The sequence below is a fragment of the Strongylocentrotus purpuratus genome, unplaced genomic scaffold (genome assembly GCF_000002235.5).
Source record: "Strongylocentrotus purpuratus isolate Spur 01 unplaced genomic scaffold, Spur_5.0 spur5_scaffold_16, whole genome shotgun sequence".
In the NCBI taxonomy this organism is placed as follows: Eukaryota; Metazoa; Echinodermata; class Echinoidea; order Camarodonta; family Strongylocentrotidae; genus Strongylocentrotus; species Strongylocentrotus purpuratus.
The window spans coordinates 4,628,563-4,646,175 of NW_022145601.1; the positions used below are offsets into that span (position 1 = coordinate 4,628,563).

Here is a 17,613-nt window from a genome sequence, read left to right on the forward strand (position 1 = left end):
AGACAATTACTTGAAATTATTAATTTAAAAGTGCTTTTTAATTATGCAATTAGTATACAAATATTTTATTCAATTGTTCTTTGTATAATTTAGTTTCTTTACCAACAAATCAAGCTGATGTATAATTATAATGTGCAAACAAATAAAAACAAAGGAAATAAAGTAAAGTAAATAGTTCCAGAAAAAAATGGTCGACCTTTTTTTCCTTCTAGTTGATACACCGTGAAATATTCATTATCATGAAACCATTAGGAAAATAATGTATAATACATTTCAGTAGAGTTTGATTGATATATATCTAGACCTGACAGACTTCCAAACCAACACCGGAAAGACTAGGCCTAATCAAATGCAAACTTAATGAAATATTTGGAGAGCATCAAAGGGATTGGCTATATTTGTCTCAGATTCTAAACAAAATCCTGGATTTAGCTCACGCTGTAATCTCAATTATACACATTTAGGTCAGTCAGAAATCCCATAACGTTTAAAAGCCGACCGCCCGTCTCATTATCAAAATATTTATGATTGGAATTCGAAACTTCAAAAACCGTTTTTCCAACGGTTTTTATTACACTACAGTCTATAGGGGGAAATTATTATTGTATTATTATTTATTACACCATATCACAGACGCTGATAACACGTTGGGCCATGCATCTCAGATTTGGCATTGAAACATCACATCCTTATTAATTGAAAATAGCAATATTAACTTGAAATTTGGTGTTGTTAAAATTGTCGGACATTGTTTGATGACTTTGAAAGGTCCACGGATTTTCATTACATTTACATTATACCAATATGACGAAAGAGATGAACAACATTCTTAGGTTCTACACAAAATGAATTAACTTGTAAAGGAAAAGTTGCGGAATGATTTAAAAGTATTCTTTTCACATTCCTTTCCCTTCTTCTTTTTCATTTCTCTCGTTGAATATATGATAAGGGAGGGGGCTCGTGCCCGTTAGGCTACGCCACTAATATTCGGTGTCTAAGTTAAATTTTATTGAAGTAAAACTTGGAACAGCAGAGAGATGCAGCAGACGATTGGCGAAAACAGCACAATGGCGTCACCCCCTCCTGTGGTCGTTGGTTCAGTTGTCATTCCGTCTATAGCACAATAAAGAATAGAATAAACAAAATGAAATTAAAAATTGTTGCGAGTTTTAAAAAAAATGGATAAATAGACAGGTGACGAAGCAGGGAATTAAGCAAGGAGTAAAAAGAGACCCCCTCTCCTCAAAAAAATAAAATCATGAAAGAGATTTATTCTGCGTTCTGATATGAATAATGGATTATTGTGAACAGAAATGTAAATCACATAAAGGATCCTACCTATAATTATGAGCCCTATAAGCTCTTTAAATATTATTATTACTATCATTATAGTATCCGACATTCTCGGACACGGGGGTGTAATTGCTTTCAATTTATTATTCTGCTCCTTGTGGAAATGTTAGACTAAAAATGATAATAATTGAAAGTGCAGTGTATATTACTGACGAAGCCATATTCCACTAAGCAATTTTTTTTCTCCTTCTATACCTTCAGATAGGATAGAGGGTACATATATCAATATCTCTGCATTTTAGAAATACTTGAAATTGCGTATTGGTGTCAACTAAACCTGTAGGGAATGAGTCGTCATAAACTTCGTAGAGAGATATAGTCCCACTGACTGTACCCGTAACCATCAACATGGGTACTCCTGTCACACTCATAGATGCAGGGATGAATCTTTAACAAAGAATGAGTTAACACATGTGAGAAACATTTTTTATAAGTTTAATTTATTTTAAGAAGGTATAAGATCCGAAAAGAAGATATTACACAATGATCACTTTCGCAATTACTTTGACAATTAATCTTATTTTTCAATGGCTTTGTACGTCGTGCGAACGTAACATAAATATACCATACTCAAATGTCCCCTGAATACTTTTTTGACGTGGTTGAGATCGTGTTATATAATCGTATACAAAAGAATTATGGACAACATATCAAACCAAAAGCCAAACAAACCAGAACTAAATTATTTCGATGTAATGTAATTTCATTCTTAAAGGAAGTAGGCTTATCATTCAAATCGAGACTTCAATCAATCTGGGCAAAAACCTGTGCTTTCCAAAGATGCACAAATTATCGCTAAAATAATTTAGAATTCTTGAGTAATTTACCGACAATGTGGGTTTCCTATATATTAGGGATATAGGCCTAATACAAGTCACTAAAAACAAATTCACGTGAGTGTCAAAATCGTGACCTTACTTTAGATCTTCGGGATCAAGGTCACCCAGGTTACGATTGTCCAGAAGATTCTGGAACGTATCATTACGACCGCCAGCACGGTACACGCTTTCGAACGTCGGTACGACCTCGCCAGATTCGAGAGAGTAGATGAGGATGACCGCTGTACGATCAACACCGACGAAAATGATGCGACGTTCATCGAGTTCGCCGATCTCCACCGATTCACACTCGGGACCCTATACATGTGTGAGTGGGATAAGGGTGTAAATTACGATGGGGAAGACACAATTGCAAAGACTTTCGAGAAATAAAATCTATGGTAATGACAATGACCTTATTGATCCCCTTTTAAAATCACTTTACATTACAGTGACGTATTACCTAATCCAAACATGATTTCTTTAGGATATCCAATAGAGAACTGAAATTGCCCCCGAGATAATTTTTCGAATGTAACTGGGATCGTGTTGAATCAATAATATCATTTTATCAAAGGGGCAAATCGGTTGCTTATTCACCATCAGTCTAGAATTCCAAAACGCCGCATGGTTGACGACCCAGAAAGAAATTATAATCTATACAACCCGATTGCAGAGACGTATGGCAAACCTATGATAATTACATTAACTGTATGAGTCATCTATTGAATCGTATGAACATTAAAATGATGTATTAAGTGATACGAACATGACGTCTGTTAGCAAATTAATGGGATATTGAATTGCCCTCAAGTTGCTTTTAGAACAAGATCATGAAGCCTTTCTGTAATCAACCCATACATACAGTTTGTATAGCCTGCCATCACTTTCTGAAATGTGCACACATATATGTGATGTTCTACGTTTAATCTGAACATAATCAAAAGTCTTCACGGTTGTTTTACTGGGTAAATTTGAGTAAGACAGTAATAATCATATACCTGGTTATCGGAGCGTTTGTCAAAGAAATCGTCTGGTTTGTCGACTTCGGCATCGTCTGGCTTGGTGTCGCTGTTGAACACGTCAGGATAAAACTTGGCAATCATCTTCTCCACCTCGTCGCCACTGTCATAGACGAGTGTGATGTCGGAGGCCTTGAAGATGGAAAACCCTCGAGCACCGAAGAAATAAAGCTTCTCGAGTTTTCCCGTGGCATCCAAACCGTCGACTTTGCTGAACATAAGACGTCCTGTTTTGTACAATAGATAGATGAATGGTTTTAGCATTATTGTTCCAGTTACTGGTTGGGGGGGGGGGGGGGGGGAATGGTGATCTCAAGGTATACCCCTCCCCAACCAAAACAAATCTGCAATATCTTAGGTACAATGCAATATTTAAGGCAACCTCTGTCGGAAGATACTCATGTCCGAACGGAACGTTGAATTAATATTTCTGGATGGGGGACCGTGTTTCTCAGACACCTTAGATTACAGCACAATGTCATTATTAAGTCTTTTTGGAGCCAGAAACGGCATCATCTTGGTGTTAAATTATTCGAGTTCATCATTGGCATACCATGAGTTCCCCATCGCTTTGGAGGAGGTGGTGGTGTTCGTGGGGGGGGGGGGGGGGGGGGGGGGTCGTCGATCTTTCTTGGACATCGAAATGCGAATTTACAAGGCCATTGATGAGAAGGTGGTGCAGAAATAGTACAGGTGTCTTTATCCCCTTCCGATCCCCTTCCCTCTCCTTTTTGTCTTGCTTTATTTTTGTTTGACTTCTCTAATTTCTTCCATCATTCCATGGGGGAGGGGGGGGGGCCTGGCCCTTCCATGCCTCCTGAAGCGACACCACTTTTAGCTCAAATTGAATTTCCTTGCAGAATATATCAACTCACCAAGAATATCATTGTCACTCACGTTCGCTATCAGCTCAGTGTTAAATGCAGAGGAAAAATCTCCTGCAAGTCCAAAAGATATTTAGAGAAAAGGTTGAGTTCTTGGAAAGGTCGGATATAATTTGAGAGCGTTCACATTTTTAAAAATGCTATCGTCAAAAAATAGCAAAGATATTTTCCGCAAACAGAGTGACTCTTAAATTGCCCTCATATTTGAAATATGACAAGAAAAATGTTGAGTGTTTTGGACTAAACTTCCATGTCACATGTTTGTGTAGTCCCATAAATTCACATTTCCTGGATTGAATTTGAATTCCAACAATGCTGATTCAACTTCTTGTCCGATGTTGATGGTTGCAAAACTTTAGTATACACCAATTTTTTATAATATATAGGCACCCTTTTTTCCAAGACTTCTAAAAAGGATCAAGCTTGGTAAATAACTGATACTTGTTATAATATTATCTTAACTATTCTGGAGAAAGTTTAATATTATATTCAGGATCTTTCCTCATTTTAGCATTAAACAATAGTAAACAAAATGAGAAAAAGAAACGTAAAGGAAAAAAGTAATGAATTATTTCACAATAATGCATGAAATCAAACATTAATGAAGGATTATTTTGATGTCATCAGAAAGATATCAAACTTCCTACCACTGGTTTACACATTATTTGTGTATGTAAGCTTTAAACATTTGAATATAAAGCATTGTTCTTGTCATTTAAAAATCTTGAAACAGGCAAACCCCTAATTTTCGGTTTAACTTAAAAAAATTTGGATTGGACTTATTATTATCATTATCATTATTATCATTATCATTATCATTATCATTTGGCTAGAAATTAGAGATTAATTCACCCGTAGTAAAATCGTTTCCTCTTTGGGCTTCACCCCACTCTTCCTCGCCGAGTTCATAATCAAGACTCCCGCCCTCATTGGTTGTGATTATATAACCGACTCCATCCACTTCAAAATACTTGATGCCGTCGGGCTGATAGAAACTGAAGATGTTGCTTCGTCGGAAAACTATTCCTGAAAACAATTTCAAGGAAAAATGTGGTGTATTTATCTCGGAGAGAGGGCAGGATTTTACGGGATTTTAAATGAATACATTTGTATTAGTATGAATTACCCATGTATGAATAGGCTCCTGATATGCCTGAGCGCTAGTTACTTTGACAGCTCGGCTACAGACAGGGTAATATGTGTATAGCGCCACGAGCGTCTGAGATTCTGGCGAATACCGGCGCTTTATCAATATCCATATTATTATTATCATTATTATATATGTTGCCATTATACTGAAATATTGCCTATTGCCTACTTTAGTTTAAAAGCTGGTTCACAAGCAAATCTAAATACAACCTCCTTTTTTTGTATTGAATAAATGTTCGATTCTCCGAAAGCCATGAAAATATTTTTTAGGGAGCATCCCTTTGGCTGGGAAGCACTCAATAAATTGTTGTATGTGCACGAGCGAGAAATATCATTAACTTTCTTTGCACGGTATATACAAGAAGTCTGAAATAATTAGGTAAAAAATTTTGCCTTCTGTAAAGAAGCAATGATCTTACCGTCATCTTTGTCGCTAGCATCAAGGTCGAGGTTATTCCAGCTTTTTTCACCGAGCGGATAGATATCTTCTACTTCATCAGTAGTCAAATCTATAACAGTGATTGCATTGTTTTTCTGTAAAGGTAATCATTGATATTGGACTTGTGAGAAACAATACGCCCATTTGACATACGAAGAGGGGCAGCCGCTAGAGCCGGTCAGGATCCGTACCTTTACAATTTCGCAAATATTAATATTTGTAATAACTATTTGACATGTGTCAAACGATTTTGGTAGAAAAGGTATAGAGGCTGAGTAATGAGCGTAGAAATATAATGAAATCAAGGTAAGTAGGCCCGACACAATGTGCTTAACACAGGTTATTGAAGATGATTTCCAGCAAGTTTTTTGTTTGTTTTACTGGTTCAAACAATCAATCTACAGCAGGATAAACAATCCAGAATGAATTATAGCCATGTTCTCTCGACATACGATTCCCATAGCATAGCTCAAGATTAGCTTTACGAGACTCACCAGCAAGGCAACGAAGGCTTTGGTATCATCATAGTTATAGGTGATGTATTCAGGCTCTAGATTTTGTGAGAATGTATGATTAACACCGTCCAGCTGCCCGCGGTAAGAATAACGAACTCCTCTCGCCACATAGTCATCGGCTCTGCAACGGGGAAAATACGGGTAATTGGAGGGGTAAGGGCATGTAAATGATGGTAGGTCAAATGCTTCTTTTCATATTACATTTTTGTGTACAACTAATCCAAAACGATTGTGATTCAAATGAATAGACTATACATGTACATTTTTAAACAATGTAATAGTGCTCGGGTGACGACATTATGGGAGCTATACTACTTTCGGCTCAAGCACACTACCATGACTAACCTCGATATCACCTCAGTTAGTTTTTCCTGCCACCCTTACAGTCGGCGATTGTTTTTTTTTACTATCGAAAAACGCATCGTTGTTTATAGTGGATATGACAACAACATTACAAATTATAATCAGGGTTTATATGTAAAGCGCTTAATACAACGACCATATCTCTAAGCACTTTACAGTATATCGTCCCGGTCTATCAACGGATTCAGGCTGGCCCGCACCACAATGTATGCACGTTCCCCACTTCCTGGGGAGCATTCCAGCCAGACGCCTTTTTACAGACGCTCACATTACTTAGCAAGCTGCAATGACTTTTACACCATACAGGGTAACGATCTGACACCTGGGTGGAGAGTGGCAAATGTGGATAAATGCCTTGTCAAAGTACGTTGGTGGCGTGCTGGGATTCGAACCCTCAACCTGGTTCGCGGTTCGATTCTCAGCTACGGCACTTACGTCTTTTTGGAGATACAATGTGTATTAATCTACACTCCCACTCACCACCCACGATATAATGGACACCATTGAGGAAAGCCAATGTGACTGCCCTTGCCTTTGCTCTACATGCATGCATAATAATAATGCAAACTGGCCGAAATACTTTCCTGGGGATGTGTAATGGTGAACACCTGGGTGCTGGCTTCAAAACCAGTTACCCAGGTAATAATAATAACAATAATAACATTGTAAAGAGCATCATAGTATTCACACTATGTTAATATAAAAGACTATATTGGGTTACTTGGGTATATCATATTTATCATGGTGTAATATCTATCTAAGCTTTGATCATGATGATATCTATATTTCTATGATATTTACGTATGATGTGTCATGCTTAGTTTTATACAGAATGTAAGCAAACTTCCTTAGGACTATACAAATTAAGTTGAAATTGAATCGAATTGAATATACCTATCATTGAACTCAGTAAAGTTGCGTAAAGTCGAGTTGTAGGAGGAGCCGTCTGAAGATAGTCGAATGATGGAGATCGTTCCTTCCGGATTGATCAATTCTGTCATGTCAGCATTTTCTTTCGCTATTCCCTTATTAGCAACCAAGATGGTGAGACAATCGTGCGAGAAATGTAGCATGTCGGGTTTACTGCCGACTAGATTCAAAATAACATAAGAAAAACATTAAATGTTAGGGAAACTTCAAAACAATATCTGATTTTACAATTTTATGCTATCATCATACTTAATACGCACTGTATTTAATTGTCATGAACACTGCTGCTATGTTTTGTACATACAAACAATTCCTTTTCCCAATAGTTGTTTTTATTGAACACCCCTTCCACAAACAAACACTTACACACATATGTTTAATAGCCTTATCTACCGCACATGTATATTCACTTGTCTTTATACTCCCCCGCCCCACTCTCTCTCTCTCTTTCTCGCTCTCAATCCCCCGACTCTCTCTAATATTAGATACCATAAATCTACAGGTTTAAAAATAAAATAATAATCTCTGGGAATCTGATATTCATGATAATATGAATTATCCTCTTCTCACTCGGTATTTCATGCAGTTTAGACCAGTTCCCAGCAGCTTTATCATAAAGACTGTAAATTTGCAGAGTTCCAGTATCTACTTTCGTAGGGCCTTCCAGGACAAACCCGACAAAGTCCCCGCAGGTCTCGATGTCATTGCATGTAAAGTCGATGGTCATTCGATCGAGAATGGTGGGTATGGTCACATCTGACCAATCAGTGATGTGTATATAATTATTACCTGTAAAAAAAGGGACATGCATTGTGAATGCATTGGGTAACCAATAGGAAGAAGGCGATAGGGTTCTTGTAGCTGTATCATGACAGAAAATATTAATCTACCCTTATAAAAGGACCTATTTACAGTAATCGTCGCTTAATCCCCCAACCAATATCGTAAAGCAGGCTGGGACTATAAGGTCGGCCCATGAATATGACTTCGTTACTTCACGTAGCTCTGTCAATGAGCAAAATGGATAATATTTTTGATAGTGATGGTTATAATATTGGAACCAGTGATTATTAAAGATATGGACCGGTAGTGGTAACATTGCGGTTCAAGGGATTTGGGTGCAAAATATCCGTTCAATATTGTTTAGATATCGCCTTCAGAGGTTTAGATGGCACTACTTCAACCTAAATTCGCAAAAAAGCAGAAGTATATGCCCACATGTTCAACGTTGAAGTGCATTCGCGATATCTATCCAGGCCGGATCGCCATGATAATTTATCAAATATATCAATTAGTAGGCGGTTTCCCGACAAAATTTGTATCATCACGTATTATTCAAAACATATTCTTTCACATGATTGGTAATAAGAGCTTCCATTTCATTTTTTGAAAGGGGGGGGGGGGGCGTTTCCAAAACTATACCTTTAAGGCATATGAAGATGAAATGAAATTAGACTTAAAAGAGTAAACAATTTCAAAATAATTATAGGAAATAGAAAGACAAAATCATTTACCTCCAGAATAGGCAATTTTGTTGGTCGAATCATAGCCAGTCTGTTCTGAGGCGCCTTCATCGATGCCATACAAACCCTCACCTTCATTATAGCTGTATGGTAAGTAGATAGTGGATACTGGACGGAGAGTAACCACTGCAGAAACGACTGGTACCAAGACCAGCAAAGTGGCGAGGAAAGGGACACGCTGCTGCATTGTGGATGGGTTTTGGGGAATAGTTCTATAATGTAGAGGATTAACAAAAGAATAGTGTTACTACTCGTTAACCTTTGATTTGCCATGAGTGTCAATGTGCACGGTCACCCGTTTGCCACACGTAATATGTGGCACAAAACAATGATGCACAAGTTGACAGAAGGGTTGCTTTGTGCAAGACGATGAATTTGAAAAAATGCCCACTACTGGTATTGGTTACCTCATTTAACGTCTGTTCAGATGATTATTCGTGCACTGGAAAAAGTTAAATAATCATGAAACTTTTGGTAAATCTACCCATGATAAATACAATGTGTCACAGGGAGATTAATTGTATGGCTAACAAAGAGTTGATTCAATTTCAACAAATTGTGAACGGGTTTAAAACTTATTGAGCACGATTTCGCCAGGTGGGTGGGTGGGGGGGGGGGGGTGACGTTCCTTGTCAGAATATCAAGTTGTCCATGATTAGATACATATTTTTTATTAATAAGTCAGCACCGGTTCTACGTCACTACGCCATGGCGGCACTATTTACTGTGGTCAATTTTATGGTAACCAAATTCCATCTTTCACCCCTATAACAATTCACCCCATTAAATGACATCATTCAATCTCCTTTGACATCTATTTGCTACTTTTATCGTGTAGTCTAACATTTGTCGCGAAAATATTATTAACATTGCTCACCAAGCCTGTTTACCGAAAAGAATGAATTGCACAGTTTTTGCGTGTGACCTCATTCGTAACATCATGTACCACACACATGTAATACTGTGTAAAAAGAAAATACCTGATCGTTATGAGAAGTGCAAGTCATACCATACAAATTCTAAGTTTCCATAATAACAAAAATGGGCCAGACTCATGGATCCGGTTGCGGATCCAGGGTGGGGGTACTGGGGGTTGGCCCTCACCCCTGGCAAAAAAAGAAGTAAACCACAAATTTACCTTTTCTTTTTTTTTTGCTCAAGATTGGGGGTGGGGGGGGGGGGGGTGGTTGAGAGCAAAAATTGCTCCCCCTATCCCCCCCCCCGCTTATTCGACGGCTAATTCGCCACCAAATATTTTCACACGAATTGGGCCCCCACCCTCGCCGCCGGCTGGATCCGCCCCTATCAGCGATATTTGCATACCTTATATTGACTCTGAATTGGACTTTTATGTTGTGGGTATGAATAGAAATAAAAGGATTTTCATCAAGAATCTGACTGACTCATGCCGTCCTTATTTTGAACTGAGAGACGAACTATGGTTTCTCACGGAATACACACACACACACAAAGAAAAGGATTTCTGCTTGAGCACTCACGCGGATAAAAGCAGTAAAGAAAAGCATTTTATCCAATGTTGATCGTTGGATAATATTGAATATAATTCCACATACTTACCGGGTCAAACGTACCCAGAAGTGGGCAAGGGTTGCCAATATATTGTGTTAATCCTTTACTCGACGAATAATCTTGTTCCCTGCATCACCCAATATTGGGCAAAATTTAGCCCGCTCTTAACGATTGTATAGATCTCTATAGTATACTATCGAAATACCCGTATGTTCAAAGACATTAAAACCCTCTTTGAATACTTATCTGGTCTATACAAGAAAAACACAGACATCGAACAATGTAGGAAACCATACTAACGGCATTGTATGCGGATTGGCTTTATTGACGGTTATTCAAACAAGTTATCATGATAGTAATTAAAAGATCCAGGGTCGAATAAAAAAAATTAAGAAGGAGAAGAGCCACATTTTTTAGAAAGACAAATCTCTGATAGTAAAACTAAAGTAGAAAAAGGAGAAGAAGAAAAAGAAGGAGAAGATGGAGAAGAACAAAGTACTCAAGGAATGCGAGATAGGGCTTAAAGGAGGTACAGCCTGTTTGTGCCCTTTAAATCCGCCAGTGAAAGGTTATATAAATGGATTTTTTTTACTTTAATAAGGAATGTATTAATCAGTCTAAAATAAGTCGCAACGAGATTCATTAATTCCAAAATAATTGATGTGGGGCTTACTGTCCGGGACTCCCGTCCATATTATTGTGTAAACCGCACGAAAAGTTAATTGGCCTGGAAAAACATGATAATTCTATTGCCAGATATCAATGGACAGGAACCCATACATTTGGATCACTTTAAAGGGATCGTTTAACAATGTTAAATCTGAGATGCACGGCCCTACGTGTTATCAGTGTCTGTGATATGGTGTAATATTGAAGCCCTAAAAAATAGCGCTTCAAAATGATCAAGAAGTGCCTCACAAAAGTAAAAACCTTTGAGTGACCGGTTTTACCATACTCGTTTCCCCCAATAGACTGTAGTGTTATGAAAACCGTTTGGCAAACGGTTTTTCAAAATGTGTAATTCCAATCATAAATATCTTGATAATCAGACAGGCGATCGGCCTGTAAAAGTCATGAGGTTCCTGACTGACCTACAGGTTTATAATTATCATTGCAGCATGATCTAAATCCAGGATATTGTTTCAGAATCTGAGACAAAGTTACCGGATCCCTTTAAACTCCTCTAGCACCGTAATGGCATCATTGCTAAAGCCAGGCTAATAATCGAGAGCGCTAGGAGTGTCGAGTCTGACAGTTATGAGCGCTTTACAAGAACCCATTATGATTATTATGCATGCGTAAATAGTTTTACTTTGATGTTTAGGCCCTATTTCTATTTCACATCATATACATTTAGATTCAATTTTATGACGAATTTGACTATACACTCTGTATGGTGGAAAATTATTGTTATCCTAAACGTAGCCAACTTAAATTTTCTTGGTTCTTCAACCTATACATTCACATTTTAGTAACATGAAAATATAATTAGGTCTATCGTGAATTCTCAAAAGAAAACATTGTCTTTACGGGTAAGGAAATATTTGTATTGCTGGACAGATAATCCCGACGTGTGTAGTCCTCTTCGATTGCTTCCCAATGGGTCATATAGATGTAGACACACTCATTAAGACATGCTGATCGACACTGTGTTTCGCCTAGGAAATTACAGCGTATTTTATGTTTTCGAATAATTGATTTAGAGGAAATTTGTATTAATCATTTTTCTCATAACAAGCAATATAATCTAAATAAAACTCACAGCTGTATTACATGCGCTACTCACAAGTGGAAACTGACAGAGAAAGGAAACGATGGTGTCAAAGAAACTTACCAACTTTACAGGTATCTTGAACTTGGGTTGTTCTTATACTTGTCAGTAGTAAATCCTTAGGTGCCAATGAGAATGGTACATAACAGAGCGCTGACACAGACAGGTATGTATGCGGAAAGTTACTGAAGGGAATTTGTTGACATTTCTAAATAGTGTCACACACACACACACACACACACAAACACACGCAAACACACCTAAGCATGCATGCAATACGCTTCGATATGTTATTCTTTTTATCTGCTTCATTCAGATTTCAAGAATGATTTTGGGAAATTATCGTCGAGCTGTATTTCCCTGATTTCAGTATTAAATTCCTCTGATTACGATAGCGATATATTAACACATGTATGGCACTTATATTAACGAAAATCGAATTTGAAAATTCAAAAGAAAATAAAACAGTGACTGGAAAACCAGAGCCTGACATAACGTTAACCCACATAACTAAAATAACATGTTTACATTTGCAAACCGAAGATTTGGAATGATCTAGATTCGCTAGTATACCAGATTTCAATCAATGAATTGTGGGAAAAGTACTCAAAGGAGCTGGCAGATGATATATATTTGAAACACCTCCCCCCCCCCCCCCCTCCAGCCCCCCAAAAAGAAAAGCTTTCTACCTAGGAAGAGACTCAAGGTTTGCATTTGTTTGAAATGCCCGCTACGCCCACTATATATGACGTGATTAGATTTGCACCACAATGCCCATCAGGACCAAAGAAGTGTAAAATACCTATTTTATAGTTCTGTGATCAGGACCGACTCACTGAGCGAGAGATATGAATTACTTTGTTTGTTTTGTCAGCTCTTGATGTGTGAATTTTCCTCTGGTTTCGTTTTTGGACCACTTGGCTCGACTGACGTGCACCAGCTGCCTGCTTAGAAGAGACCTCTCATGTCACTTGTTGCCAGTTACTTTTATTGGATATAATTGGATAAATATTTCTGAGGAGAGGACTCGACGCCTCATACCACGATTTATTTCGTATTGAGCAGGATCTAGGCAAACAGTGAGTATGATTTTGTTGATCCAACCAATAGCCACTACATAAGTTCATCAGAATAGAGTTATATACAATCCATGTATATCTCAATTCTTAGTAATTATCATAAACAATTTGAATAAATGTTTTAGTATCTTGAGAATGCTGAGAAGGTGGACCATATCCACATTTAAGCAAGACTTAAAGCCACACTGTACTACTTGTAGCTACTTACTCCCTCTATATAGAAACTAATGCCTAATCAGTGACCATTGGTCCCCCATGATCCTCTTTTTCTTATGTTAATTGAGAGCTAAGTTGATGAGATAAGTGTACCTGTCCAGGGACCTTTCATGGTGGTCTTATCCCTCCTATAAACTAGTAAAGATAAGCTTTAAAGATACTCTGTCCCTTTTGCAGTCAACATCATATTCTGTAAAACTTTGAAGGAATTATGAATATATGTCATGCATGTCCTATCTGTGAAATTTAAACGTTTAATAGCAGTGTCCTAATATTCAAATTATGCAAGGAAATCTGTTTACTTGCTAGACTCACTGTCAGACACTCACTATATTATTGAGTGACTGACTGGATTTTTTCTTCCTTGGTATTAACATACATACAATGAGCTTTAAAGGGTAATGAGCATTTGTCTACATCAATAACCCACTTCTTGTAACGGCTAAAATTAAACTGATTGAATCTTTGCGAGGCATAACACGTACGACCATTCGGTACAATGGTCTGAAAATCAGACTATTACTTACTGGTTCTATAGCTGTTAAGTCGATTTGACAACTAATCGTCGTTTTTCCCCACTTAAAGACATCTTCAAGCCCCTTTTATTTTTAGGGAAGTTCTAAATTAGTATTTACTATCAAATTCCGTTGGAAATTAACCTTTTCATTTTTGGGGCCTGCAAATGGGACATAGTACCTTAAAAATGACTCGGTAGCATTGTTGAAGGTTGATGAAAAAAATGTTTAATTTTGTATAAAATATGTAATTTTTGTATTAAATGTTACTTATTATATTCCTTCTACTGTACTAACCCTCTAACAGGCAAACAATCCTGAAAAAATTCTCAAACCACAAAGATATTTCTAGTTTTCTATGAAGGTGTCACTGTGAAATACTTTCGAACAGTGATTAGCAGTAAATTCTCCCAACCATTTTTGAATTTTCCCAACCGTTTTTCCTTGACAATAAGTCATAAAACAGACTATACACAATCTTTCAACACTTGCATGTCTGGAATGGTATATAAAGCCAATTCATTGCTCTGCGACGATTTACATTCACCTAAAATGTAATTAAATTGTAATAATATAGTTGGGAGAATTAAGGAATCAATCAGATCAGTTTTCCCCAATTTAATCGTAAATAATGGTCCCTTTTCACTCAAACTTTCAGATTATCTTTAATTGCACATCTAGCATTGAATACACTACCTTAGCACCTTTTTCTCTCATCTTAACAATATTATTAAAGTCCCTTTAAGGTTACCAAGTCTATAACTGGGCAAGAATAAGTCATTTTGGATCTGGTAACGTTTGGAATATCATCTTGCTCGAAACGATTCCCCCCAAATTCCCGGTAGGATAGTGGACTTTTCATTTAACCTAAGAAAGGTCTTTCCGATGAAGATGTGTTGATGTTTGTTGTTGTTGTAGTTGATAATCATGGTGGTCATTTATGACATCTTGTCGGTAGAGAACTATTTACACATTCGGGAAATGTCAGGCAATTTGCATAATTTGCATAGATTTTGTATTCCAATGTTCCATGATGATGCATGATAGGCGTGTTCCCGGCTTCTGAATAGGCCCAAATCTAGATATTTAAAATAGATAAATACAATTTGCATTCTTCTCCTTTGGGTGCTGAGAGAATGAATATCATCTCTCTGGTTCTAGGACGCCTACCCCCTAAACATCCACCCCCTGATAACCACCCCCAGTCAACTACCCCTAGGACAACGACCCCCTAGGGCCACCACCCTCTAGGACGACTACCCCCGGACAAGTAACCCCAGACAACTACCCCCTAGGACAACTACCCCGGACAACTACCCCCCAGACAACCACCCCCTACAACAACCATCCCCTAGGTCAACTACCCCTCGGACAACTATCCTAGGGGGTAGTTGTCTTGGGGGTAGTTGTCCAGGGGTAGTTGTCCTATGGGGAAGTTGTCATAGGCGGTAGTTGTCTGGGGGTAGTTGTCCAGGGGGTAGTTGTCCTTGGGGCATGGGTGTCGATCCCGGGGGGGGGGGGGGTGGGGGATATATCAGGTGGGGGGGGGATGGCCTGTACAATCATCTCTCCCCCCCCCCCACAATAATGCTCCATACAAAAAATGAAGAGAAAAATGAATGATGAGAGCCCGATGAGAGTAGTTAATGGTTATTACTCGCAAGATGACCATCAATATACACATTTTGCTATCTCATTTTCATAAATTCTCGTATATTATTGTAGCAAGGAATGTTTGTATCAAAACGGTACGAAGGAATACCCAAATTTGGACATGCTTACACTTCAAATAGTTTTCCATTGTAATTTTCTCTTTAGAATCTAATCGACAAACAAGTTTTTGAGCTTCTAAGCACCCACGCTCCTCGGGTTATGTCTGTCTGAATTTTCTCGTATATTGTTTTAGCTTGGGAATGTTTTTATCAAAGCGGAACTGAAAAATACCCCAAATTGGACAAAGCTTACACTGCAAGTTCCCAAACCGTTTTCCATTGCAATTTTCTCTTTAGAATCTAATCGACAAACAAGTTTTTTCGAGCTTCCAAGCACCCATGTTCCATAGGTTACAATCAGTGACCATAATTTCTTTTAAGTAAAATCTACCAGCGTGAATATCATTACACAATGATTTCAATCAAGGTACGTTTCTTTTCAGAATATTCCTTTCAAATGTGTTTTTCTTTCTTCTTTTACACCAGCCGCTGGGCCTAGATTTGTGTGGTTTGCAGGTAGAGTCACTCTTCTGTATGTCTCTCTCTCTCTGTCTCTCTCTCTCTCTCTTTTGTGTCGAAAAAGCCAAGGTCCTTGCGTAAACCCATATCCTTTATATACTCTAAACAAAGAAGCAGAAAGAAAAGCAGAACACACATAACACATTCCCTAAACCACAGTTGTTTTCAATCTACAGAAGAAAATTCGTTAGGCAGCGAGCAAGGTAACTTGTAGAATCGTAAAATGTCGGGTAATGAATGACATAATTATTTCAATGGCTATACTGATTTTAAAAATCATTAAAATAATCCCAGTCAGACAATGTCGTACATATACCTTAAGCACAATCAAAGCAGTCTTAAGTGGTTGCACTCTCCCGCTCAAGTCAATGAATTAATTACCCACAATGTCGTTGGCAGACTAATATACAAATAATGCTAGAGGGCGCTTTCAGAGGAGATGGTAGGGGATTTAACCCTCTTGCAAAATTTGCGATTTTTGCCATCTTCTTGGTTTTCTTCTACCACTTTTGTCACTTTAAGTCATGTCAGTGTGCAATATTTGTCACTTCTATTCGTTTGTGATGAGATTTCCATCGTGAATAGGCAAGAACTCCGACATTTTCAACCGCATATAATACAGAGTGAGTACGAAACATATACGTTATATATAGGGCCTATAGGCTATAGACCTAACATTGTACGTTGCGCCGTAGACACACGCCAACTATACAATTCGTCGTTAAACTCCATTGTCACTTGCCGGATATATATTCTTTACAATCAGTGGAGCGATGACATTCAGTATGTTGTACTACATGACTTTACTAGGCATATATATGCTATGTAATGTCACCGGAACCAATGGCCGCCAATTTACAATCCCTACAATCCATGAAAACCAATGGCGTGAACTCAATCATGATTTATCGTCACTACTAGCACCGGCACACTTTGATCTTTGTAATGGACTCATAAACCCAAAACAGGCGGGAGATACTTTTTCGGAAGTGTTAACAGAATTTCTCAAATCAGTGCCAGAAATTTCAAATAAGCAATCTGATAAATATATATCTCACGAACCTAAGACACTAGCGGCAGCACGAAAAAAGAAGAATGCCCTCCGAAAGAAAGCATTCTCGAGAAATGCAACAGCAGAGGACAGAAAGGCGTTTAATGATGCAATTAAAGCAGTTAGCCATCTAAAGCGACTAGAAGAAAAGAAACGAGAAGGAAATTCGGCGAGTTCCCAAGAGATGCAGATCAAAGACAACTTTTGGTCTTTTGCAAAGAAAG

At 37.9% G+C, this 17,613-nt stretch overlaps 1 protein-coding gene across 1 annotated transcript; it reads right to left on the reverse strand.

Moving 5' to 3' along the window:
* Positions 1-676: 676 nt before the first annotated feature.
* LOC753785 (mesenchyme-specific cell surface glycoprotein) lies at positions 677-12,445 on the reverse strand. The gene is made up of 12 exons (XM_030986574.1): positions 12,361-12,445; positions 8,988-9,208; positions 8,044-8,262; positions 7,438-7,633; positions 6,160-6,301; positions 5,646-5,760; positions 4,930-5,103; positions 4,069-4,131; positions 3,173-3,420; positions 2,272-2,489; positions 1,631-1,740; positions 677-1,113 (listed from the first exon to the last, which is right to left on the reverse strand). The coding sequence occupies exons 2-12, from the start codon at positions 9,181-9,183 to the stop codon at positions 1,007-1,009; spliced, it is 1,788 nt and encodes a 595-aa protein (XP_030842434.1). The 5' UTR covers positions 9,184-9,208; positions 12,361-12,445; the 3' UTR covers positions 677-1,006.
* Positions 12,446-17,613: the final 5,168 nt, after the last annotated feature.

Excerpts from the sequence above, each read along its gene's own strand:
- LOC753785 (XM_030986574.1), bottom strand. The coding sequence starts at position 9,183 with ATGCAGCAGCGTGTCCCTTTCCTCGCCACTTTGCTGGTCTTGGTACCA. Across the intron at positions 3,421-4,068 it reads GAGTGACAATGATATTCTTG|GACGTCTTATGTTCAGCAAA; the intron begins GTGAGTTGATAT and ends TGTACAAAACAG. Across the intron at positions 2,490-3,172 it reads ACAAACGCTCCGATAACCAG|GGTCCCGAGTGTGAATCGGT; the intron begins GTATATGATTAT and ends ACACATGTATAG.